General features: G+C 35.4%; 1 protein-coding gene and 1 non-coding gene across 2 annotated transcripts; one reads left to right on the top strand and one right to left on the bottom strand.

Annotated features, from left to right (window-relative positions):
• Positions 1-20,757: 20,757 nt before the first annotated feature.
• On the bottom strand, positions 20,758-21,615 carry LOC127900801 (uncharacterized). Its single transcript, XM_052436034.1, has 2 exons — positions 21,412-21,615; positions 20,758-21,315 (listed from the first exon to the last, which is right to left on the bottom strand). Exons 1-2 carry the CDS (start codon positions 21,613-21,615, stop codon positions 20,758-20,760), a joined length of 762 nt encoding a protein of 253 aa, XP_052291994.1.
• An 898-nt stretch (positions 21,616-22,513) lies between these two features.
• Positions 22,514-22,620, top strand: LOC127901562 (small nucleolar RNA R71). The gene has a single exon (XR_008053803.1). It is a non-coding gene; the product is annotated as a small nucleolar RNA R71 (small nucleolar RNA).
• The last annotated feature ends 3,302 nt before the right edge of the window (positions 22,621-25,922 follow it).

Genomic DNA, 25,922 nt, shown 5'->3' with positions numbered 1-25,922 from the left:
TTTTTTTTTTCAATTTTAGCTTATATATTTTTCAATACAAATTAAATTAAATTAATATTATAATTAAAATTAATCCAAAACCGAATATTCGATTTTTATACAGGATAACTCCATATCTATATTTTTTTAAAGGGTAATTTTCAGAAACCTCCCTTGAGGTTTGATTTATTCTCACTTAGATAGAAAGTATTCATGTATTCTCAGTAACCTCCCCTATCGTTAGTATTCCTACTCTTAGACCGTTTGTTGACTGATAAAATGACCAACATACCCTTGACTTCAAAACAACACATTTTTTATATTAAGATTAATGTATAGTATGTACTATTGCTTAATACTATCATATTTGTTTTGGTGCCAAATAGATATAAACACAATGAAAGTATTAAATCACCCTTCTCATTTTCTAAAATGACTTAGCTAAAAGAGAAAAAAATTTGAAGTCTTTTTTTCTGGGGGGTAGGAAAAATTTGAATTTTTTAAATAGAAAAAATTTGAAATTTAATTTCAACTTGCTTCTAAAATAATTTCAACTTGCTTCTCAAACTCAAGATATAAGATAAAGCATTCATCTTCCTTTATTAGTAACAAACCACCACCGCAAATATCATTTTATCTCCACATCAATTATTTACAAACTCTTTCAACAAAAATCATGAGACTCCATAAGGCATTAATTTTGATCATTTATCAACAAATGGAGACTGCAACATTAATGGCACACGCAAGAGCAACAACTTTGTTCCCGCACCTTCTTGCATGTCATGAGGGTCACTGCCAGCCGTAGCAATCCATTCCTTTTGCTTATCCACATCTTTGTATGAATATAAATGTCAAAGTGTGTTGCAATTGGGGAGTCATAGTTCTAAAAGCAGGGTAATGTCTGTATCACCACAAAACCAAGATGGACAAGTTCATGAAACACAAAAAAAGAAAAACTGGCCAAATAAGATTAAGAATGAACATTTCCAACATCATCCTTCCCCAAGTCAACAAGCATAATATGCTCTACACATTGCTTTTTATCATTCAAAATTTTCTTTTCAAACACTAGATTGTCATTAGCAGTCTTGTCTTTTCTAACAGTGCCAAGGGGTTGATTAATAATCTTTCTTTGTAAATAATGATAAAAGGTGAAAATCTGCAATCATCACAACAATACAAACAAAAATTCTGATAGTAGAAAATAATTAATGCATAGAGTGGGAAACAAATCTTATATAGTCATTATGTATCCCTAAAATCAAAACTTAAGGAGAAAGAGAAAAAAAATGTGAAATTAATCATCCCAAAATTCCTTCAAGTATTACTAACCTTCTTCATACTAGTAAGAATTTTTGGACTAAAAGCCACTAGTAAACTCGATTTAACATGATTAGAGAAATAAATAAATAAACAAAAAGCTTGGAAACTAAATATTATTTCTTGACAAACAAATAGTGTTAGGGAAAAGCAAACAAACTTGTAACTAAGTCATGTATGGACTTGAATTAACATCTCAATGTTTTCATGTATGGACTTAATATGATGTGGAAAATGTGACCAGGAAGGACATATTGGACATATTGCTTGGTATGCAATGCAACCTCCTTGTATGCTTCACTTGTCATGCTTGACCTCTCCAATTTCGGACCAAAATGTTGTGTAACTTTATTGAACCTAAGCAGAGCTGTGGTCTGAAATTGCATTAAAAATAAAATGTCAAAAAAGCTAACTAGAAGAAAAAACAATGAAGAAAATGATATTGAAAAATATAAATTGAACGACAACAATTTGCAGAATTTTTAATGCAACTATCCATGCTTCCATTTATACAAAACCAACAAGTTATCACTAATCATAGGTTAATATAATTTCTCCATCACAAATTTATCTGGTTTTTCCACATATAACCATTACTTTATAATTTCAGTGCATGCCCCAATAAAGCCATATAATGCACTTCATTGTTGAAACTTTTTTCCTTGAATTAAAACAGACATGCAACTAAAATAGCTCATGTGCACCCTAAACCTATGGATCTAAAGAATACAGCAAACCATTTCATTTTTCGCAACCCAAGTCATGTAAATAACACGATAAAAACCCAAAAAAAAATTCAAAAACCCCTTTAACAGAATACTACCTATATACACTTCAAACTATCTTCAACATACATTTTTATATTTAATTTTACTATAACTATCATGAATCTATTGAAAATAATCATAAGAAACAAATAAAAATCTAAAAAGTTTTCAAGAACTATTTTTCAATCAATCATAAAGGCAGCAGAGATATTTAGCTCTATGTTCAACGTGCTTTTGCAATACTCATTTAACTACAACTAACACTAAATGATGGACAAAATCAAAAGCAACAGCAACAATCTTAAAAAAATTTCAAGATCCATTTGCTAATTTTTCACCGAGACTACCAATTTCAGCTAATAAAACTAGCATGCATTGAAAGAATTAATACCTTATTCGTGGCTTAAAACAGTGGGATGATTGGCTAGTTGTCGGAAAAAAAAACTCAATCGCGGTCGTGAATCATTCGTAGCCGATATTAGAGCTGGCTTCATTGTCATGGTCTTTAATTTATGGCCAAAGTACTTTATCAAAGCATTAGAAAGAAAATGAAACGAGTTTGGCTTGGTTGCTTTGGATTTGTGGAGTAGAAAGACGAGAACTTTTAATTTTGTTAATGTCTATTGAATAAAAGCGTGCTTCAACGTATTCTCCACTGGATATTAACAATGGTCAAATCATTTCCAAAGCCCAATGCGAAAATATTAAGTTAACTTGAATAGTTTTATCATTAGCGTGTTTGATTTACAATCTTGCCCTCACTACTCAACATATACTAAACGGAATACTGACGTCAGGGGAGGCTACTGAGAATACGTAAATACTTTCTATCTAAGTGAGAATACACCAAACCTCATGGAGGTTTCTGAAAATTATCCTTTTTTTAAAAGTACGGATCTAAAATTTTTGGGAACGGTTAAAGTACATGCATATATGTGATACATGCAAGCAGTAAAAAAAAAAGGAAAAAAATAAGAATAACTTGACAGTCAAATATTATAAAAAAAATTGGGAGCAACTGGTTGCCCCTTAAATGAATTAAATAATAATAAATATAATAATATTTAATTATAATAAATAAAATAATAATAAAATAATCATTATTTTAACATTAAAGGACACATAACAATAAAAAATTATTTTTATAACAATAAAAAAGAGTTTCAAGTTTAATGGTATAAGTATCACATTAATGGTCTTGATTTCATGTTTATTAGTCCATTAATTTCATTATTGTCATGGTTGCAAGTTAATGATCTCAAGTTTCATGTTTATTACCCTAAGTTTCATGTTCTTTCAGTTTCAAGTTTAAAAATCCAGGTATCACGTTAATGGTCATAGTTTCATGTTTATTGGTCAATTATTTAAATGATTTTCATGATTTCAAGTTAATGATCTCATTTTTTATGTTTATTGCCCTAAGTTTCAAGTTCATTGATTTCAAGTTTAATGATTTAGATATAAGGTTAATGGCCATGGTTTCATATTTATTGGTTCATTAATTAAATGATTTTCATGGTTGCAAGTTAATGATCTTAAGTTATATTCATTGTCCTAAGTTTCAAGTTCATTCAGTTTTAAGTTAAATGGTCCAGGTATCAAGTTAATAGTCCTGATTTCATGTTTATTGGTCAAATATTTAAATGATTTTCATAGTTGCAAGTTAATGATCTCATTTTGCATGTTTGTTACCCTAAGTTTCAAGTTCACTGGTTTCAAGTTTAATGATTTAGATATAAGATTCATGGTCATGGTTTTATGTTTATTGGTCCATTAATTAAATAATTTTTAAAGTTGCAAGTTAATGATCTCATGTTTCATGTTTATTATCCTAAGTTTCAAGTTCATTAATGAAATGATTTTCATGGTTGCAAGTTAATGATCTCATATTTCATGTTTATTGCCCGAAGTTTCAAGTTCACTGGTTTCAAGTTTAATGGTTTCGGTATCAAGTTAATGGTTAGAGTTTCATGTTTATTGGTCCATTAATTAAATGATTTTCATGGTTGCAAGTTAATGATCTTATGTTTCATGTTTATTATCCTAAGTTTCAAGTTTAATGGTTTATGTATCAAGTTAATGGTCATGGTTTCATATTTATTGGTCTATTAATTAAATAATTTTCAAGGTTGCAAGTTAATGATCTTATGTTTCATGTTTATTGCCCTAAGTTTCAAGTTCATTAATGAAATGATTTTCATGGTTGCAAGTTAATGATCTCCTGTTTTATATTTATTGCCCTAAGTTTTAAGTTCAGTAGTTTCAATTTCAATGGTTTCGGTACCAAGTTAATGGTTGTGGTTTCATGTTTATTGGTCCATTAATTAAATAATTTTCAAAGTTGCAAGTTAATAATCTCATGTTGCGTGTTTATTACCCTAAGTTTCAAGTTCATTAATGAAATTATTTTTATGGTTGCAGGTTAATGATCTCATGTTTCATGTTCATTGCCCAAAGTTTCAAGTTCATTGGTTTCAAGTTTAATGGTTTCGGTATCAAGTTAATTAGAGTTTCATGTTTATTGGTCCATTAATTAAATGATTTTCAAGGTTGCAAGTTAATGATCTCATGTTTCATGTTTATTGCCCTAAGTTTCAAGTTCATTAATTAAATGATTTCATAGTTGCAAGTTAATGATCTCATGTTTCATGTTTATTGCCCTAAGTTTCAAGTTCATTAATTAAATGATTTTCATAGTTGCAAGTTAATGATCTCATGTTTCATATTTATCTCATGTTTCATATTTATTGTTCTAAGTTTCAAGTTCAGTGATTTCAAGTCTAATGGTTTCGGTATCAAGTTAATGGTTATGGTTTCATGTTTATTGGTCCATTAATTAAATGATTTTTAAGGTTGCAAGTTAATGATCTCAAGTTTCATATTCATTGCCCTAAGTTTCAAGTCAGTTTCAAGTTTAATGGTTCACGTATCAAGTTAATGGTCCTGATTTCATGTTTATTGGTCTAATAATTGCACGATTTCCATAGTGCAAGTTAATGATCTCATGTTTGAAGTTAATGATTTAATGTTCCTTTAGTTTCCCTTGCTTCCCCCGAGAAGTTTCACCATTTACCATGGAAACCAAAATCTTACTTTGAATAACAAATATTGTGTTGTAGGTCAAGATGAACCGATTAAATAGCATGCAAATTGGTTTGAAATCAATGTGGGTGAGTAATTTCAGCAATAAGAAGTGAATGAGGAGTTGGCATAAGCAGCCAGCAGTTACTGCTGCTAATGGTCCTGCTGCTAATGTATATTTTGGGGACATCAATTGCTACTGATGTTGGCATAAGCAGCCAGTAGTTGCAGCAGCTACAGAAGCAGCCACCTGCAACAGTAGTAGCCACCAGCAACTGCTGGAATGCCAGCAGCAGCCAGCAGCTGCTGCTTATGCAGCAACAACAGCAGCAGTTGCTGTCATAAGCAGCTAGCAGCTGCTACTATTGCTGCATAAGCAGCAGCTACAGAACCAGTAATAGCAGCAGCTACCAACTACTACTGCTTTTGTAGCAAGCTACTACTACTGGAATGCCAGCAGTTGTTGCTGCATAAGCAGTAGCAGTAGCTGCTGTCATAAGCAACCAACATTTAGTGCTATTACTACAATAAGTAGCAGTTGCTGCTTATTATCTTCTAGACTTCCGAATTCACATATTAAGAATTAATTGCCTTGCCATCGAAGGCTCGACGAATATATAAAAAAACTTCCGAACTTGTAAAACAAACTTCCGAGCATGTAAAACAATCATCCAAATATATAAAACAAACTTCCGAACTTGTAAAACAAACTTCCGAACATGTAAAACAACCATCCAAACATATAAAACAAACTTTCGAACTTATAAAACAAACTTCTGAACATGTAAAATAAACCTTTGAACATGTAAAACAACCATCCGAACATATAAAATAGCCATCCGAACATAAAACAAACATCCAAACATACATAATGGCAAAAAGAAATGAAAACTACTGAGGCGGCAGAGATGGTGGTGGTGGAGGTGGAAACAGATAAGGAATGCCAAAGTGCTCGAACATGAGGCGTTGTCCGCGAAGGAGCTGCTGATGCTATTGTGAGAGATGCCGGTGCTCCTCTAAAACGTGCTGCTGAAAGCTGGTCTGCTGTACAGAAAGTGTCTTCACCTCATCCATAAGTTGTTGAAGAGTAACTTTGCCGGAGTCATGTGGCTCTATAGGTGGTACAACAGATGCAGAAGCATCATGATCAAGTGCATAGGTAGGAGGGTCCTCACGTCTACGCTAACCCTAGAAAAGAAGTGAAAAATCAGGCAGTTGATCAACAGGAACCACAGAATTCAAAGGGCGATCATCACTCGAAGCAAGCATTGTTTACTTAGTTTCAGTATACTTCACACATGCTCCATTACGCCACTCAAATCCTAAGGCATACACGACCTCATCTCCTATACTCCTACAAGGTTTACAAGATGTTTTGTTTATGGACACCCTAAAGTATTTAAGGATCTGCATGATGAAATTTCCATATGGAAGAGCACGACTGATCAAGTTAGGTATGTAAAGCATGATGCGTATAACGGTGTACTTGAGGTTAACCGGACGATGCCTGAGGATAGAATCAATCAAAGCAACATCCATGTGGGTAACATCATCTAAGTGCCCCGACCTAGGAAGAACAATATTCTGGATTAAACGATGTAAAATACGGGATTAGAGGCATAGACATTGAGCACGGAAATGGATTGTACAGACTTCATCGGAAAGATCAATACGCCTACAAATGTTTCTAACGGTATCAACATGAACAAAGTTATCAATCTTTCCTAGAAGAATATATTTCTAACCCATCTTCGGAGGTTCGTAGGATAGAATTCAACTCTGTATCATCAAATTCAATCAAAACTCCTCCAACGTTGGTGATTACTCGATTTTCTTTCTCCGTGGAAATATCCATATTCGAGTAAAATACTTTCACTAAGTCAGGGCATTAATCCAACCAACTTCCTCCAACAATTGCAACAAATTTCTATTGCTAATACTAAGACTACGAAGCCAATCAGGCAGAATATAAAATGTATCAACTACCTTACGGGTTATGAATCTTTGGCGAAAACGGTTGGCCAAACGCTTGTCCGAGAAGTGTAAATTAGGTTGTTTTACAGGGCCCTCATCTTTCCGTGGCCGTTTGGGTGGTGGAATTGCTTCTTTCCCTTTTGGGAGGTGGAATTGCTTTTTTCCCTTTCTCTTTCGCTCTACGTGGCCTTGAACTTGACATTATGATTTTTCAGCAATTTGAAGAGGAATATATCGATTAGATGGAAGATAATGATGTAAAAGGGATATATGGGTTTAATTTCGGTAAACATTTACCGAAGATTGAAAAATTGGTGAAGTAGCAAGTGAAAGGGGTTTACAACCTAGGTTATATCGGTTTCGACGGTTAAATAGTTTTTTTTATAGATTTTAGAAAGACCAAGTGGTGGGAAATGATTTCTAAGATTGAATTTAGGCTATGAACTGATTATAAATGGTGGCTCTTTAGAGTGAGAACATCGGAGAGAGGATTCGGCTTTTAGAGAGAGAAGCAGCTGACCGATTTTGTGATGAAGAAAATGAACAATTTTAAGAAAAGGGAAAACGGCTAACCTTTACAAAATAATAGGCTGACTGTTCAAGTTCTAGAAATCATCCAAAGCGAAAACGGCTAGCCTTTTAATTTTAGAGGCTAGCCGTTTCCCCTCCAGTGAGCACTAAAAGTGAAAACGGCTAGCCTTTAAATTTTAGAGGCTAGTCGTTTCCCTTCCAGTGAGCACCAAAGAGAAAACGACTAGCCTCTAAAATGTAAAGGCTAGCCGTTTATGCTTTGGTGCTCCCTGGAGGGGAAACGACTAGCCTCTAAATTTGAGAGGCTAGTCGTTTCCACTCTAGTGAGCACTAAAGTAAAAATGGCTAGCCTCTAAAATTTTAGAGGCTAGCCGTTACCCCTCTAGTAAGAACCAAAGCAAAAATGGCTAGCCTCTAAAATTTTAGCGGCTAGCCGTTTCTCCTCCAGTGAGCACCAAAAGTGAAAACGACTAGCCTTTATATTTTAGAGGCTAGCCATTTCCCCTCTATTAATCCAACCACAGTGAAAACGACTGGCCTCTAAAATTTTATAGGCCAGCCGTTTGTGTATGAAGAGAACAAAACGTGAAACCGGCTAGTCTTTTATTTCAAAGGCTAGCCGTGTAATGTCCAGAGAGCACAAACGCGAAACCAGCTAGCCTTTTGTAGTTAATAGGCTAGTCGTTTAAAGGATGTTCACGTTCTGCATTGAAAGTGGTCAGCCGGTTAATAGGTAAAGGTTAGCCGGACATACAAATGTTTGTAATTTGAAGGAATTGATGTATCCACCAACCCAAGCACCAACCAAACTCATAATTTAATGAAGACATTCAATGTGCCAAAAACATAACCCACGCACTACTCTCTTGTTTTAAGTCTTAAACTAGGTCAATTTCATGCTCTTGAAATGGTAGAATCTTGAGGCAAGATAACCGGAGAGCATGAAAACATCTTCAGATGTGGGAAGCATTTTTGCATGGGTGTTAGATCTCAATGATAACCTATGAAACCGATGCAAGCACATACTTTAATTGGTGGCCTCATAATAACTTGTAAGTGATTTCCCATGATATATGAATTTGCTTGACTAACTTTCTTAGGTTGTTTAACTAACTCGGATTTACATTATGCATAGTTGAGGATGGTACACATACTTGGAGGATGGGGGATAATCGCTAATAATGCACTTTTTGGATCTGAACTGAAGGGGCAGAACGAACTTTTTGGAAATCATTAAGTTATGTTATCATGTAAGAAGTGAATAATGGCAATGTAATAACATATTTTGTGTACTTAGTGATAATAGCAATATTTACAATAATTATCTTCCTTTGAACAAGTATTAATTAAGACAACCGGTTGACGAAGAAAAAAAAATCAAAATAGCCCCATAAATCCCTCTATGGCTTCGAATGGATCATCAAAAAAATTTACATGACTCGTCTGTCAACTCCAGTTACAAGCTAAATTTAGCAAAAGTTTACAGTTGTGAATGAAGTCAGCAAAAAATTATCATAATCTATATTCACAATAATCTCAGCCCTTCCGCCTGAAACGACGTTTTGTGCAACTATTCTTATAACCTTTTATGGTGGACACATTACGAGGCTTCACTATTGATGCCAACTTAGATTCATTTATGTAAGTTGCAGCGTTACTGTAGTGTGCATTAGCGAACACCAATAATTGATCGCGTTGTTCGTTGAACGGAGAGTCTATTTTATTTTTATGCTTATTTGAGTTTATTGTTTTCTATTCCATTAAGGCGTTAGATTAATTTGTTGTGCAAATTGTATTACATAATTTTTAAAAGCCCAATTCACCCCCCTCTTGGGTTGCGTAACTTGCATTTCAATTTTCTTTCAAAAAACAATTCAAACATTTAATAAACAAGAAAAATCATCAAACAACGCAATCATTGAATTTATTAACAAAGAAAAAAATAAATTTTTTTTTACATACCTAAAATCAGCTGTTCTTACTAGGGGTGGGCAAAATCGGGTTCGGACCAACCCGATCGGATTTCGGGTTGGTCGGGTTGGCTAAAAATCGATCTGAACTCCACTCGAACTTATAACTCGATCCGAATTTAATTCGGATCAGATCAGATTGGGTTAAAAAGTCGGGTGGAGTTCGGATCGGATCGGATCGGATTCGGGTTAATTCGGGGTCGGATTAAATTCGGGTTATTCGGGTCAATTCGGGTCGGGTGTAATCGAATCAAATAGTGTTCGGGTCAATTCAGGTCAATTCGGGTTATGGCTAATTTGGCAATTGGGGAGGTGAAATTAGGAAATTAATTTATTATAATTTTATTGTATTTTTTCCTTAGGGGTTTTGGTGATGGAAAGATTGTAAAAGTCACATAAATAAGCATGTCTGTTTGCACAATTTTAAATAGCTCTATCCGTTATAAAACAAGAATTTGTGCACTTGCAGAATTTGTGCACTACTGCACTTGCACTCGAAAAATAAAATGAACTTGCCATTACTTTTGCTTTTCTTGATTCGGTTTCTGTTGAAACTAAAGCTTATCCATGCAAAAATCTCTCTATATGGAGGAAAACCAACCAAACTTGTCAATACAAAGAAAAATCTTCAATGGAGTATGTCATCAATGCTTTATGCTATAACAAATACTCACACCTCTGCCATTTAAGAATGAAAAAAGTTGAACTATCATATGCATCCTATAACCAAAACTTTACACAGTCAAATCAGAAAAAATAATATATGCATGGTATCTAAAATTCCAAATAGTCTAAGCTGGATTCTAGTCTTCGATTTTTCTCAGAATTCTTCAATTGGTTTCTTTTCCACTCTTGTCACCTTGCTAACTAAGACATTTCTCTCCCATCTTCCTTGTCCTCCCTCATTCATCCATCCATTCATTTCAACCAACAAAAAAAGAAAACTACTATAGAATTAAATTCAAATGATTCAAAATTAAAAATTAACACAAAGCATAAAATTAAAATTAACACAAAGTTTAAATTTAATAGTCTCCATCCAAAGCGCAATGTCCAATTCTAAAATCTAAACATTAATCTTTAGAACACAAAATTAAACATAATTAAATAGTTTCCATTTTCCAAAACACAAATGACAAAGTTCCAAAATCCAAAACACAACAAAGTTTAAATGTAAATCTTGATCAACTTCCTCCACGGCTCCATCGTTCCTCGCAAGCGCTTTGACAACTTTTAACTTCAATTTCTTCTACTCCAAGTTGAAGAATTGAAGCATATATCCCTTAAAGAAAAATTGAAAAAATAATATATGATAACCGTTTAACTACTTTCTTTATATGATAATTGAAAAAATAAAAACACACATGCCCAATTCATATATGATAACTGTTTAATTGAAAAAATAAAAAATAAAAATAATATATGATAACCGTTTAATTGAAAAAATAAAAAATTGAAAAAACACATATGCCCAATTCATGTGTGTACTTGATTAAATATAAGAAAAAAATTTTTAGTCAATCGTGGCTTATTTCATGGCATTCATCACCAAGTAAATTTAATAATAATCATAATTCCTAAGTAATACCATTCCGCCAATTTCAATGTGTCTAAAATAAATAAAACAATTATAATATAACAACTATTGTCTATTATTATAGTGTAAATTACAACCTAAACATATAATATGAAATTATAAATAATAATATCTATTAAGAATTACCTTTTAAATATCCATAACACCCATATCAGCGCTCACTGTTTCCACCGTTGAAGCTTGTGATCTTACAAACTCTTTAAAATGTAAAAAAAAATGAAATTAGTAACTTAAGTACATGTAGATGCTATTTATAAAGTTATAATACATCTTAACTTTATAAAGTATTAGAAAAATATTACCTTCTTATATCTCCATATGGAATATTTGCTCTTTAATATCTTCCTGAAGGTTGTAGACAGGATTAGCAAAAAGTTTAGCTTGTAACCAATTTTTGGTACATATCAATGCCTCAATCATACAAGGGGTCAAAGAACTCCGATATTCATCAATGACGGGACGCCTAGTGCTAAAGGCAGATTCAGATGCCACTATGGAAACAGGAACAACGAGGACATCCCTTGCAATTTTCTTTAATATCGGATACTTCGATTCATTAACCTTCCACCAAAGCAAAACATTGAGCTTAAGATTGCTCGGATCTTCAACTGGATCACTCAAATATCATTTCACCTCAGATACTACTCTCTTGCCCTCATTCTGAACAAACACTTTCTGAGCATACCCAAGGAAAGGGCGAGAAACTCGAAAAATGTCATCACCATCACCACTAGGAACCTCCGGCAAACCAACCTCAGTTGTAAAATAAGGAGAATAACTTGTGCCACCATAGCTGCCGCTAGGAACACTCTCACTACACATTAATGGTGTGGAACTAGAACACATTGCACTATATGCATCATAAAGCTCATTCAACAAATCTTTCACTGCTTTGGTCATTTCTTCAACTTTCCAACCATCATTGGCAAAAATGATCTCAAAAATATGTTTGGCAAAGTCCATTTTAGCTTGTGGATCAAGAATAAAGGCAACAATCAACATTTTATTTATCTTCCCTGAAGACTCCCAATATTTTATCAAAATTTTCCCTCATAGTATAAGCCATAGCCACCACCCAATGATCTTTACTTGCCTCTAATGCAGTCAATGAGCTCTCAATTAAGCCAATGGTATCATAACAAAGATTAGAAGTCACACTCAAAGAGGCAGAAAATAACAATGAGGCATCATAAAATACCTTCAAAAACTTCACAATTCGTTCTGCACTCTCCCAATCCTCAGGTCCAGGCGAGCCCACCCTCTTAGCATTATTTTCTTTCTCGAGAAAGTATGTCTCATACGGTTTATCCACCTTTGCCATTGTTGGTAGGTTTTATAATCAAATGCTATTGGTGTCAATGTGCAAGTGTATACAACAAGTAATAAAGTGATGAGTATTCAAGATCGTCTCCATAAGGATTGATGTTACCAGAAATATTGTAGCAATCACAATAGTGCAAACTAATTTAAATCTGAAGTTTAACAAACGTAAAATGTGTTCTATCGTAATTAATGATTGTGAGAGAATAAAGTAAACAAAACAGTAATGAAATAAACTAAACTAAATGTGTTTAAGATTCAAGTGAGACTATGGTAGTTGAATGATCAAACTCTCCTTATGGACTGACTGTTGTTCATCAAGTTGACTCCAATTGTTACGGCAAGTGCTGCAGCACTGAGCGGAATTAATCTGCATCCTCAGTTGTCACATATTGGAACTTTCATACCCTTAAATACACTAGCAATGACCAGTTGCTAATCTACTCATGATATGTCTTTATGATCCATTTTATCTCTCTACCCTACAAGGTGAACACCTATGTCTAGTGTGTCACAAATCTTAACTTCAAGTATTGCCCTTATGGGATTCAAGATAACTTAATCCAGGAAACTTAACTTAAGATCAAGTAATACTCTAATAATATCCGCTAATACATGCTATTTTGCTGTTCTGTGTTAACTAGAACTCTTAAATGGATGGTCAACCGAAATAACAGTTATATTAATAATAACTACTAGAGTATAACACAACAACAATGACATAATAACACATAAGAACAGTCAAGAACCCATTGGATTGTTTGTCACTTAACTACAAGCAAATCTAGTTCATATTCTGAATAAGTAAAACAATCATAAACATGTTGTTCACTGGATACATTAGAATAATTAAAGGAAGAAGATAAATATAAGTTGAGCATGGTAAAAAACAAATCCAAATAATTCTGCAAGATTCCTCAATGTTGCCAAAACAGCCCTCATCAATTCCGATCTTCTTCTTTTTTTCTCTCTAATGATTTTGATAATAATTCCCTTGCCGCCTTTATATGTGGTACACGCCTCTCTTTTATACTGCAAACTAGGGTAAAACAAAAGTCCATAAGCGTGTATGAGTTAAATTAGGAAACATGCAATTCACGAATCTGCTGCTGGCCTGCGCCTAAATTTTCTCCTGCATTGCTCCCAGATTGTTATAGCACTGGTTACTCTAACATCTGCTACAACACTACACTACTTCCGATTGTGCTTTACTTCTTTTGCGGCTATCTTCTTTCCTCCTCTTGCTCATTCATTGTCTCACCATCCCCTCATGAATTAAGACTTTCTAAAAACCTACAATAATGCACATGTTTTTAGCACCAATTACTTTGATTCAAACAAAACTTATTAAAACTTAACTAAAATGAATGTTTATGCAAAATATAACCAAAATGTGATAAAAACACCTTATTTGTCCTCTAAGTAATCTTGATTTAAGTCTAAAATTGATGTAATAACTCTCATTTCCTAGAGTTATCACACCCCCAAACTTAAACCATTACTTGTCCTCAAGTAATGACAACATAGTAACACTTCACACAAACAATCATGCAAAATAACTTCAGCTCTTTTATCACATTTGCAAGGATTCTTCCCTTTCAGATCACAATCTCAATCATGCAACGTGACCACAGTAAATCAATTGTAGACTTAAGCTTCTTTCTGTCCACTGTATGTGTGTGCTACTTTGATTGTATTCCAGAGATGCTATAACATCACCAAAAGACTGCATGAATTTCAGCAGTAATAAAACTTCATTCATATATGGGGTAACATAAATTTCACATACTCAAACTGTGATGATTTTAAAATTGAAAAACTGGAGAGTATTTATCCTCCTCACTGCAACATTTATTTTTCATGTGAATGTCAATCAATTGTAATGATGACACCCAATTACTCAAATCATGCACAGATCAGAGTTGCTGTAGTAATATCTGTAATATAGTCTTATCTAAAGATATCTTTTACTTAAGGCTGAACATGGGGCTCATGAACAGACTTGGCTACTCAATGCCTTAGACAGAAGACTTTTTTTTTTTTTTAAGTGCTACAGCATTGCTCATAACTCTTGCTACCTTTGAACACAATTCTGCATATAGGGTACATACTCAGATCTGGTTATTCAGTAACTTGAGCCATTGGAACAGAGTTTATTTCATAGTTATCACAGTCAATCAACTTACTTTTTTTCCCCAAACTTAAGATCTTTTCTACTTTTTTGGCTTTGCTCTAGCAATCTCATACAATTCAACCAAAGTCTAAATGTCAGGACAGAATTTCAACCTCTATCTATAACTATCTCTACTTGGTATTCTCATAAATCTTGAATAACACTCAATGTATCTTCATTAGGTTTTTAAATCCATACACAAATATTAGAAAATAGAGCTTCACACAACACACGTATACGCATAAACACAAACATTCGGAAACACAACCCCCCCAAACTTGAGAATGGTTGTGTCCTCATAAACATACAGAACAAAGACACACAAGTGGACAATGACATGGAGGACATTAGAAAATACCACACAATTTGAAAAACATACTGAAAGAAAAGTTTTTATTTTTTATTTATTTTTTATTTTTTTAACAATAAATTAACTAGCAAGGAAGGGATACTCCCTTGTAGTTGGGACTACTGCAAATGGCGGGATGATATCAGCGCTTATTGGATGCACTGCGCAGCTTATCCTTTGGTGAAGTTTGTGGGAAAGTGGCTGGCAATGTCTTTGTCTTTTTCATCACTCGGCTGGCGAGAGGAGTTGCGGCTGGGGTAGGTTGCGTAGTTGACACCGACCTGGTTCATTTTGATTGAGACGAGGTTGTTGTAGCAGTGCCTTTAGACGTACTGCCTGTTCTTCTACTGGATTGTCGCAGACTGGTACGAACATGTTGGCTAGGAGTCCGCTGTGGAGGAATTAGAGTGGATGCATCAGCTGCCTCCCTCAGCTGTGATGGCAGCAATGATATTAAGTAGCTGCTTGGCTTCTGCAGGTGTAGGCATAACTCTGGTTGCTGCAGCAGCTAGCTCTGCATCGATTTGCTCCATTTCATCTTCAGAGGCTGGAGGTGTTGCTATTTTTGCCTTGCCCTTGCCCTTGTCTGCAAGGACTGGAATGGAAGGTTCCTCTGCAGGGTCGTCATCTTCCTCGTCTTGAATAATGTGCCTTTTCCTGGTTTTGGAATGAGTGGGAATGGACAGTTCCTCACGCTCTTTCTCAGAGTTGTCCTCTGCCTTTGTGGGTGAACTATCAGTTGCAGACTTGTCACATTCTTTCTCAGGTTGATCAGATGTTTCAGTATCTTCTTATTTAACCTCTATTTATAGTTCGGCTGCAGCTGCTTCTTCTGGTTCAACTATGGCAGTGGCTTCTTCACTGGTTGCTGCTGGAGCACCTATAGTGTTGGTATCAAAATTGTACTGCTGGAGCAATGAATTAGGGAGGTTCCGGTGAGTGCGTTTCATGTACAGAGCAAATTGGTGTAGTTGGTTGTCCAGGTGCTAAAGATAGCTCCAAAACTGATGGTTTTCCCTCTGCTGAGCTTCAGCACATTGAGTTATACTGGTGCTGAGCACCTGAATTGTTTGTTCTAAACCAATAGCTCGTCTTGCTCCTGTTACAGCAGCTGGTTCAGTTGTTATGCCAGTACTCTCGCCAGCAACTTTCTTAATGGTACGTGCCGTAAAGGCACCATCATTCTTGATGTGGTCATCTCTCGCGTCAAGACGAACACCAGATACTACACAAATGCTAGTGATGAGTGAAGGAAATAGCAAAGCAGTAGTTTTGTGATTCTTAACTGAACAGTCCTTGATTTATTTTTCGATGATGCTACCCACATCTATGGGAAGCCCTCGAACACTGACATATAACAAGACCAACCTCTCTTGTGAAACCGTAGTAGTGTGACTGGTTAGCATAAGCTTAGATTTAAGAAATTTCACCCACACCTTAGCAATAGGTTTCAAATCTATCCTATTAACTACATGCCCTTCCTCGTTAACCCATAGTGCCCCTTTGATTGTAAGAGTTGTGAAGATGGTGTTCCATTTTTTTGTGGTCAATTTATCAAGCAACTTGGCATACTCACAACTAATTTTAGTAGGTAAATTATAAAAAGTATTTATAACGCGGGAGTCTAATGGAATAAGTGTGTTTCTTACCCAAATATTATGCTAATCAGGGCTTACCAAATTGGCGTAAAATTCCTTGACTATTGGTAGCATAGGATCTCGAGGGTGGTTGCAAAATTCTAGCCATCCACGCTTTGCTACAGCATTGTGTATTGTTTGCACAATTTCGGTGAGTTGTTCTGGAAATTGAAATCATTTTTCTTCTAGAATTTTATGCGGCTCGATGAATTCTTCATATTTTTCTTCAACGTGGTAACTCTGGAAGCGTGAAGGATCTTTAAGGCAGCTGGCTGTTTTCTTATACCTTGGCATTGCTATAGTAGTAACAATTTGAGGCTAATTTCCCTGAGAGTAAAATGAGAAGAAGAGGTTAAGAATTATGAGAGTTGTACTTGCGAAAGAGATGGGGAATAGTGTCGTAGATCACTACGCACAGTGACTCCCTTTTATAGTGGACTTTAAGTGAAGATAAATCCAGTAACTAAAGATAATTGAGGGAAGAACATATTTTGAATTTAATATGTATATCCCTAAAACATAGGCCAGCGATATTAATGCACTAATTTCAGAGATTTTTTCGCAATTGCTATCCAAAGCCATGCATCCATCTGTCACGATTTTATCTCCAACGGTAAATGAGAGGCTCTAACTTTTAATTTACTATAACAGTAAAATTGGTTGTTGCAGCATCCATTTGCGTACTCTAGCAACGGCTACATACCCTACGCCAATACCCTCTGACACGTGGTTTGCCTTTGTACTCTGTCACCATACAACCCCACTGGTTACAATGGAAATTTAATGTCACTCATACTTACCACAAAAACTAAAACCAATTCTAAAATCATAATTAAAAATAAAGAGGTCAAATGATAGCAACATAAAAAAATTGCAATGATGTGAAAAGGTAAAACTAAGTAACTGGAATTGAAGAACAAGATTAAATAAAATGGGAAAAAAAAGGGATAACCGTCAGCAAAACCAAAGATGATCAAACTTAGTTTGAAGTGGCTATCTCTACAATGGGTTGCCCCCCATTGAGCGCTTGATTTAAGGTCCTTCAGCCTGACCTTCTTTCACTGCTCAATAGATGGGTTCTTTAAGGAGTAAAACCTCCTTTGAACACTCTGCTGCTGGGTGTATATAATGCTTAACCCTGTGTCCATTAACTTTAAATTTGTGGCCTGTTTGTTTATCTAAAAGATCAACAGTACCATGAGGATAATACTTTAACAGCCTAAAAGGACCAGACCATCGTGATTTTAGCTTTCTTGGAAATAATCTTAATTTGGTATTGTGGAGCAACACTGGTTGACCAGGGTTGAACTGCCGGTGTTGAATATGCTTGTCGTGCCAGTGTTTTGTCCTTTCTTTATAGATTCTAGCATTTTCATATGAAAATAGCTGTAATTCATTAAGCTCACAAAGTTGAAGCTTTCTTTGCTCTGCTACAACATGAATGTCCCAATTTAATTTCTTTAGTGCCCAGTGTACTTTATACTCTAGCTTTAGTGGTAAATGACAAGCCTTCCCATAAATAATTCAGTAAGGAGACATGCCAAGTGGGGTTTTGTATGATGTTCTATAGGCTCATAGAGAGTCATGCTACCTTGTGTCTGACTCCATATTTTGCCATAACTGTAGCAAAGACTTTGTTACAAAAATGAGTACCTTCATCACTAATAATTGCTTTAGGAGTGCCAAACCTAGAAAATATGTTTTTCTGAAGAAAAGTCACCACTACTTTAGTATCATTGGTAGGTAATGCTGCAACTTCTACCCATTTAGAGACATAATCCACGGCAACGAGGATATATAAGTTCCCAAAGGATGGAGAAAAATGTCCCATAAAATCTATTCCCCAGATATAAAAAACTTCCACTTCTAGAATGTTGGTCAATGGCATTTCGTGTCTTCTAGTTATGTTCCCTGTCCTTTGACACCTGTCACAATATTTAATAAATTCATAAGTATCTTTAAAAATAGTGGGCCAGTAATAACCTGATTGCAGAACTTTAGCAGCTATTCTGTGACCACTAAAATGTCCTCCATATGCTGCAGCATGACATGATTCCAGTATGTGGGGAATCTCTCCTTCTACAACAAATCTTCGTATTATTTGATCTGAGCACAGCTTATATAAATGTGGGTCATTCCACTGATAACTTTTAACATCATGCAGAAATTTCTTTTTCTCCTGAAACTTCAGCTCAGGTGGTAGCAACCCACTTACTAAATAGTTAGCAAAATCTGCATACCATGGAGATTCCGACTACTGCAGCATCTGTGCTTGTTGTACTACCAACAGTTGTTCATCAGGAAAAGTTTTAGTGATGTCTTTTTTTGTCAATGTGCTTGTGTCTGCTTCCAGCCGTGACAGGTGGTCTGCTACTTGATTTTCAGTCCCCTGTCTATATTTAATTTCCAGATCAAATTATTGAAGTAATAAAATCCATTTGATTAATCTTGGTTTGTCATCCTTCTTTGAAATTAAGTATTTAATAGCTACATAGTCTGTATATACAGTCACTTTAGTATCCACCAAGTAGGCTCTGAATTTGTCAAAAGCAAATACTACTGCCAGCAACGCTTTCTCTGTAGTGGTGTAATTGATTACAGTTTGAGTAAGAGTTTTACTTGCATAGTATATAGAGTGAAAAACCTTATCTTTTCTTTGCCCTAATACTGCTCCAACAGAATGATCACTAGCATTACACATCAATTCAAATGGTAAAGTCCAGACTGGAGATATAACTACTAGAGTAGTGATCGGAGCTTTCTTTAATTCTCCAAATGCTTTATGACAATCTTTGTCAAAATGAAAGGGCTTGTCATGTTCCAGGAATGAGCATAATGGTTTAGCTACCTTGGAAAAATCCTTAATGAATCTTCTGTAAAATCCAGTATGACCCAAAAAACTCCTTATACCCTTTATTGAAGTGGGGGGTGACAGTTTATCTAGTACCTCTATCTTGGCTTTATCTACCTCAATGCCTTTTTTAGACACCTTATGACCCAATATTATTCCTTCTTGCACTATGAAATGACACTTTTCCCAATTGAGTACTAAGTTAGTCATCTCACATCTTTTAAGAATTTCTTCCAAGTTGTGTAAACAATTCGTGTATGTCTCTCTAAAAATTGAGAAGTCATCCATGAAACTTCTAAAGTTTGCTCTACCATATCAGAAAAAATAAACATCATGCATCTCTAAAAAGTTACGGGAGCATTGCACAACCCAAAGGGCATTCTTCTGAAGGCAAATGTTCCATAAGGACAGGTAAATGTAGTCTTCTCCTGGTTCTCTGGAGCTACAGTAATCTGGTTGTAGCCTGAATACCCATCTAAGAAACAATAGTACTGTTTTCTTGTAAGTCTGTCCAACATCTGATCTATGAATGGAAGTGAGAAGTGGTCTTTCCTTGTGGTTTTGTTGAGCTTCCTGTAATCCATACATACTCTTCATCCAGTGACTGTCCTTGTAGAGATAAATTCATCTCTCTCATTAGCTATCACAGTTATCCCTCCCTTCTTTGGAACACATTGAATTAGACTCACCCACGAACTGTCTAATATTAGGTATATGATTCCAGCATCCAACCACTTGATGATTTTTTTCTTCACCACTTCTTTCATAATAGGGTTTAGTCTTCTCTAGTGCTCCACTGAATTGCTGTAGCAATCTTCTAACAGGATTTTATGCATGCATATTGATGGGCTTATCCCTTTGATGTCTGCCATGATCCATCCAATTGCTCTTTTGTGTTTTCCCAGCAAATCTACTAAACTCTGTTCTTAACCTGCATCCAAAGTAGAAGAAATGATCACAAGGAGTGTGTTGTTTTGACCAAGATAAACATACTTCAAATGTGAAGGTAACAATTTTAATTCAAGACTAGGAGGTAATTCAATAGATGGTAAAGTTGTTTTTACTTCCCTGTCTAAAAGATTCAGATGCTCAATAAACCTGTTGTGCCTATCAGGTTGCTTTTCTTCCATCAAATCTATCTGATTTGCTGTAACATCTTCCTCTTCTACATCTTCAAAGGTGATGACTTTGTTAATTTCATTACTTCAGTATCTGTCTATTTTGTCTGCTACAATAAAATCCACAACACTTAGGAAATTGCAATCTTCTACTTCATCAGGACTCCTTATAGCCTCTAGTACATTAAATGTGACTTGCTGATCATTTACTCTCATGGTGAGCTCTCTTTTCTGCACATCTATCAAAGTATTTCCAGTTGCTAGAAAAAGTCTTCCAAGTATAATGGGCACCTCTTTATCAGCTTCGAAGTCTAGTACAATGAAGTCTACTGGGAAGATGAATTTGTCCACTTTTACCAGTACATCCTCAATTTTTCCTTCAGGGTATGCATGAGATCTGTCAGCTAATTGCAGAGTGACTGTTGTTGGTCTGCATTCCCTTACTCCCAGCTGCTTAAATACAAACAATGGCATCAAATTAATACTAGCTCCCAAGTCACAAAGTGCTCTGCCAGCATGCCTAGTTCTTACAGGGCATGGTATTTTAAAACTTCCTGGATCTTTCACTTTTGTAGGAATCTTACTTTGGAGCATATGACTGCTTTCCTGTGTTAAAGCAACAGTTTCAAACTCTCCTAGCCTTCTCTTTCATGCCAAGATGTCTTTTAGAAATTTTACATAATTTGGCATTTGTTCCAAGGCTTCCACAAAAGGTATATTTATGTGTAATTGCTTCAGTACTTCCAGGAATTTACTGAACTGCTTGTCTTGTTTTTGCTTCTGGAATCTCTGTGGGAAAGGTGGTGGATGTCTAAACTGCTGGGTAGCTTCAGGAGGTACGAAACTCTGTTTGTTTGGTTTGGTGTAGGTAGTGGCAACTGGTATTATAACTTTTTCAACATGTTCTGGTTGATTTCCCTCTGCAGTTGCTGTAGCTTGGCCCATGTAACCAATGCCTTGATGGTTGGGTTATTGTAACATGCTTCCTTCTTGGGGTGGTTTTTGTAAAGAATTAAATTCCTTACCCTTGTTAGTCACATCAATTGGGCTGTCAACATTCTTTCCATATCTCAAATTAATTACTTTGCAGTGTTCTTTGCCCTCTCTCCTAGGGTCTTTTGTATTGCTAGGTAAACTTCCTTGAGTCCTGCTACTCATTGCTGTGGCAAGTTGTCCCATTTGATTTTCCAAGTTCCTCAAGGATATTGTTTGACTCTGCACAATTGCTTCATTCTTTGCAATGCATTCCTTAACCAATGCTTCCAGTGAAGTGATTGGATCCTGCCTGATATGTTTTTGCCCCTGACTCTGCTGATGAAATCCAGATGGTTGAGTGTTCTGATTTTGTCCATTTACTGCTGGAGCATTTCGATTCTGACTGCTCCATGAGAAATTTGGATGTTGTTTCCATCCAGGGTTGTAAGTATTTGAATATGGGTTGTTTTGAGGCTGTCGATTGAAATTACCCATATAGTTTACTAATGCTGGATTTCCAGGACAATTATCAAAGTCATGTCTTTCACCACAGTATACACAAGAAAGTTCAGCAACTTGCTTTACTACTGCTGGAGCAGATGTCATGGCTTTTATCATGTTAGTCAATGAGGTTACTTGCGCTGATAAGCCTGTAATTGCATCTATGTTATGTACCCCTGCTGATCCTCTTGCTGCTGGTTGCCTGGTTGATGGCCACTGATAATTATTATTGGCAATTCTCTCCAAAATTTCATAAGCTTCAGTGTAAGATTTGGATAACAGGGCTTCATTTGCTGAAGCATCCACCATTAACCTTGTACTTGGATTCAATCCATTGTAAAAAGTTTCCAATTGAATTCAACAAGGAATGCCATGATGAGAACACCTTCTGAGCAGTTCTTTGAATATTTCCCAAGCCTCGTACAAACTCTCATCTTCAAGTAGATGAAAAAAAGTAATCTCATTTTGCAACTTTGCATTTTTTATCGGTGGGAAATATTTGATTAGGAATTTATCAGCCAACTCATTCCATGTAGTGATGGAATCAGATGGTAATGAATTTAACCATGCTCTTGCTTAATCTCTTAAGGAATAAGGAAAAAGCCTCAGCCTTAAGGCGTCTTGTGTTGCTCCAACAATCTTGAAAGCGTCACTCACTTCCAATAACAATTTAAGATGGAGATGAGGATCTTCATTTGGCAATCCATTGAATTGACCAACTGTTTGCAATATTTGAAACATTACTGGCTTCAACTCAAAATTCGCAGCTTCTACTTCAGGTCTGATTATCCCAGGGTGTACAACTTGAGGAGTTAACACGGCATAATCTCTAATAGTTCTCTTTGTTATCAGCCATGTAAATAATATTGTTATTGCCTGGTTGTCTCTCGCTTGCATGTTCATTCTGTTCTTCTTGAATGTTGACTAGTTGTAAAGGCCCGTAAGGGTTCAGATTTCCCTCATCCTGCAAATTATTCATGCTTGAAACAGTTTTTGACTTCCTTTGTTCTCTTCGCAGTCTCTTAACAGTCCTTTCAATCTCATAATCGAACTAAAATATCACAGATCTGTCTTTGCACATGCAAGTATTGATATGCCCATAAATAGAATGAATTAAATCAAATTTGGTACTATCAAGATTTAGTTCACACTTCAAAAATAAACAATCAATTCCCAGCAACAGCGCCAAAAACTTGTTGGTAGGTTTTATAATCAAATGCTATTGGTGTCAATGTGCAAGTGTACACAACAAGTAATAAAGTGATGAGTATTCAAAATCGTCTCCACAGGGATTGATGTTACCAGAAATATTGTAGCAATCACAATAGTGCAAACTAATTTAAATATGAAGTTTAACAAACGTAAAATGTGTTCTATCGTAATTAATGATTGTGAGAGAATAAAGTAAACAAAACCGCAATGAAACAAAACTAAACTAAATGTGTTTAAGATTTAAGTGAGATTATGGTAGTTGAATGATCAAACTCTCCTTATGGGCTAACTATTGTTCATCAAGTTGACTCTAATTGTTACGGCAAGTGCTGCAGCACTAGGCAGAATTAATCTGTATCCTTAGCTGTCCCATATTGGAACTCTCATACCCTTAAATACACTAGCAATGACCAGTTGCTAATCTACTCATGATATGGCTTTATGATCCTTTTTATCTCTCTACCCTACAAGGTGAACACCTATGTCTAGTGTGTCACAAATCTTAACTTCAAGTATTGCCCTTATGGGATTCAAGATAACTTAATCCAGGAAACTTAACTTAAGATCAAGTAATACTCTAATAATGTCCGCGAAGACATGCCCTTTTGCTGCTCTGTCTTAACTGGAACTATTAAATGGGTGGTCAACCGAAATAACAGTTATATTAATAATAACTACTAGAGTATAATGCTATAGCAATGACATAATAACACATAAGAACAGTCAAGAACCCATTGAATTGTTTGTTACTTAACTACAAGCAAATCTAGTTCATATTCTAAATAAGTAAAATAATCATAAACATGTTGTTCACTGGATACATTAGAACAATCAAAGGAAGAAGATAAATATAAATTGAGCACAGTGAAAAAAAAATCCAAATAATTCTACAAGATTCCTTAATGTTGCCGAAACAGCCCTCTTCAATTTTGATCTTCTTCTCTTTTTCTCTCTAATGATTTTGATGATAATTCCATTGCCGCCTCTCTATGTGGTGCACGCCTCTCTTTTATACTATAAACTAGGGTAAAACAAAAGTCCATAGGCGTGCATGAGTTAAATTAGGAAACATGCAATTCGTGAATCTGCTGCTGGCCTGCGCCTAAATTTTCTCTCGCGTTGCTCCAGATTGCTATAGCACTGGTTACTCTAACATCTGCTACAACACTGCACTATTCCCGATTGTGCTTTACTTCTTTTGCGGCTATCTTCTTTCCTCCTCTTGCTCATCCATTGTCTCACAATCCCCTCATGAATTAAGACTTTCTAAAAACCTACAATAATGCTCCTGTTTTTAGCACCAATTACTTTGATTCAAACAAAACTTATTAAAACTTAACTAAAATGAATGTTTATGCAAAATATAACCAAAATGTAATAAAAATACCTTATTTGTCCTCTAAGTAATCTTGATTTAAGTCTAAAATTGATGTAATAACTCTTATTTCCTAGAGTTATCAGCCATTCTATCAAATGCTGCTTGAAACTTCATCGTAGTCATCAACATTAAATAGATGGAATTCCACCTAGTAGGACAATCCAAAACAACCGTTTCATTTGGACATTTCACCTGTTGAGCACACTGTTTAAATGCATGTTGCCTCATAGGGGAGGATCTCACATACTTTACAGCATTCCAGATGGCGGCAACACTAGGTGCAATTCATTCAACCATGAAACAACAATCAAGTTCAAAATATGTGCACAACAACGGACATGCATATACTGACCCGCTAATACAATTGCATCATCATTCCTCCAAGCAAGTAATTGCATAGTCACATAATTAACAGCAACATCATTTGTACTGGCATTATCAACAGTTATTGCAAAAAACCTCTCTATCCCCCAATCTTGTAAACAAGCTACAATATTTTTACCGATCGTTTTCCCTCTATGATCTTCAATCACACTGAAACTAATAATCCTTATGTTCAAACATCAATCACTATCAATAAAATGAGCTGTGATCACCATGTAACTCATGTTTTGAACAGAAGTCCATAAATCAGTGGTAAAAGACACTCGTTGTTTGTTGTTGCAAATCAAACTCTTCAACATTGTCTTTTCTTCCAAAAATAAATCCATAACATCCCTACCAATAGTTCTCCGAGATGGCATAACAAACTGCGGAATGGGTACACTACACAAATGTTTGAACCCTTTGTTATCCACATAACTAGGTGGCAACTCACCCATAATGATCATTTTGCGGACTGCCCTTCTACAAGCGTCTTAACTCTACCCTTTAGCCAAAACCATATTACTTGCATTTCCTTCCCCACCCTCAGTTGTCAAGTTTTGTTGACTTCCCTCTTGTTGTTCCCAGAATGTCTTGTATGCAAAGCAAGCCAGTATATGATTTCTCATATTTGTAATCCCATCACGCCTTGAATGACATTGATATTGTTTACCACAATAGTTGCACTTGCATTTGTTTGGATTGTCCTCAAGTAAAGTAAAATGATTCCATGTCGCAGATCTTTTCTTCATCGCTGGTCTTTTCCGCTTTGCCTTTTAAGTTCCTTCCATTTGAACACTTTGATTGTCATCATCACTTATCG

This window comes from Citrus sinensis, chromosome 3 (genome assembly GCF_022201045.2).
Source record: "Citrus sinensis cultivar Valencia sweet orange chromosome 3, DVS_A1.0, whole genome shotgun sequence".
In the NCBI taxonomy this organism is placed as follows: Eukaryota; Viridiplantae; Streptophyta; class Magnoliopsida; order Sapindales; family Rutaceae; genus Citrus; species Citrus sinensis.
Note: the sequence above shows the minus strand (reverse complement) of the source record. Positions and strands in the feature narration are given on the sequence as shown.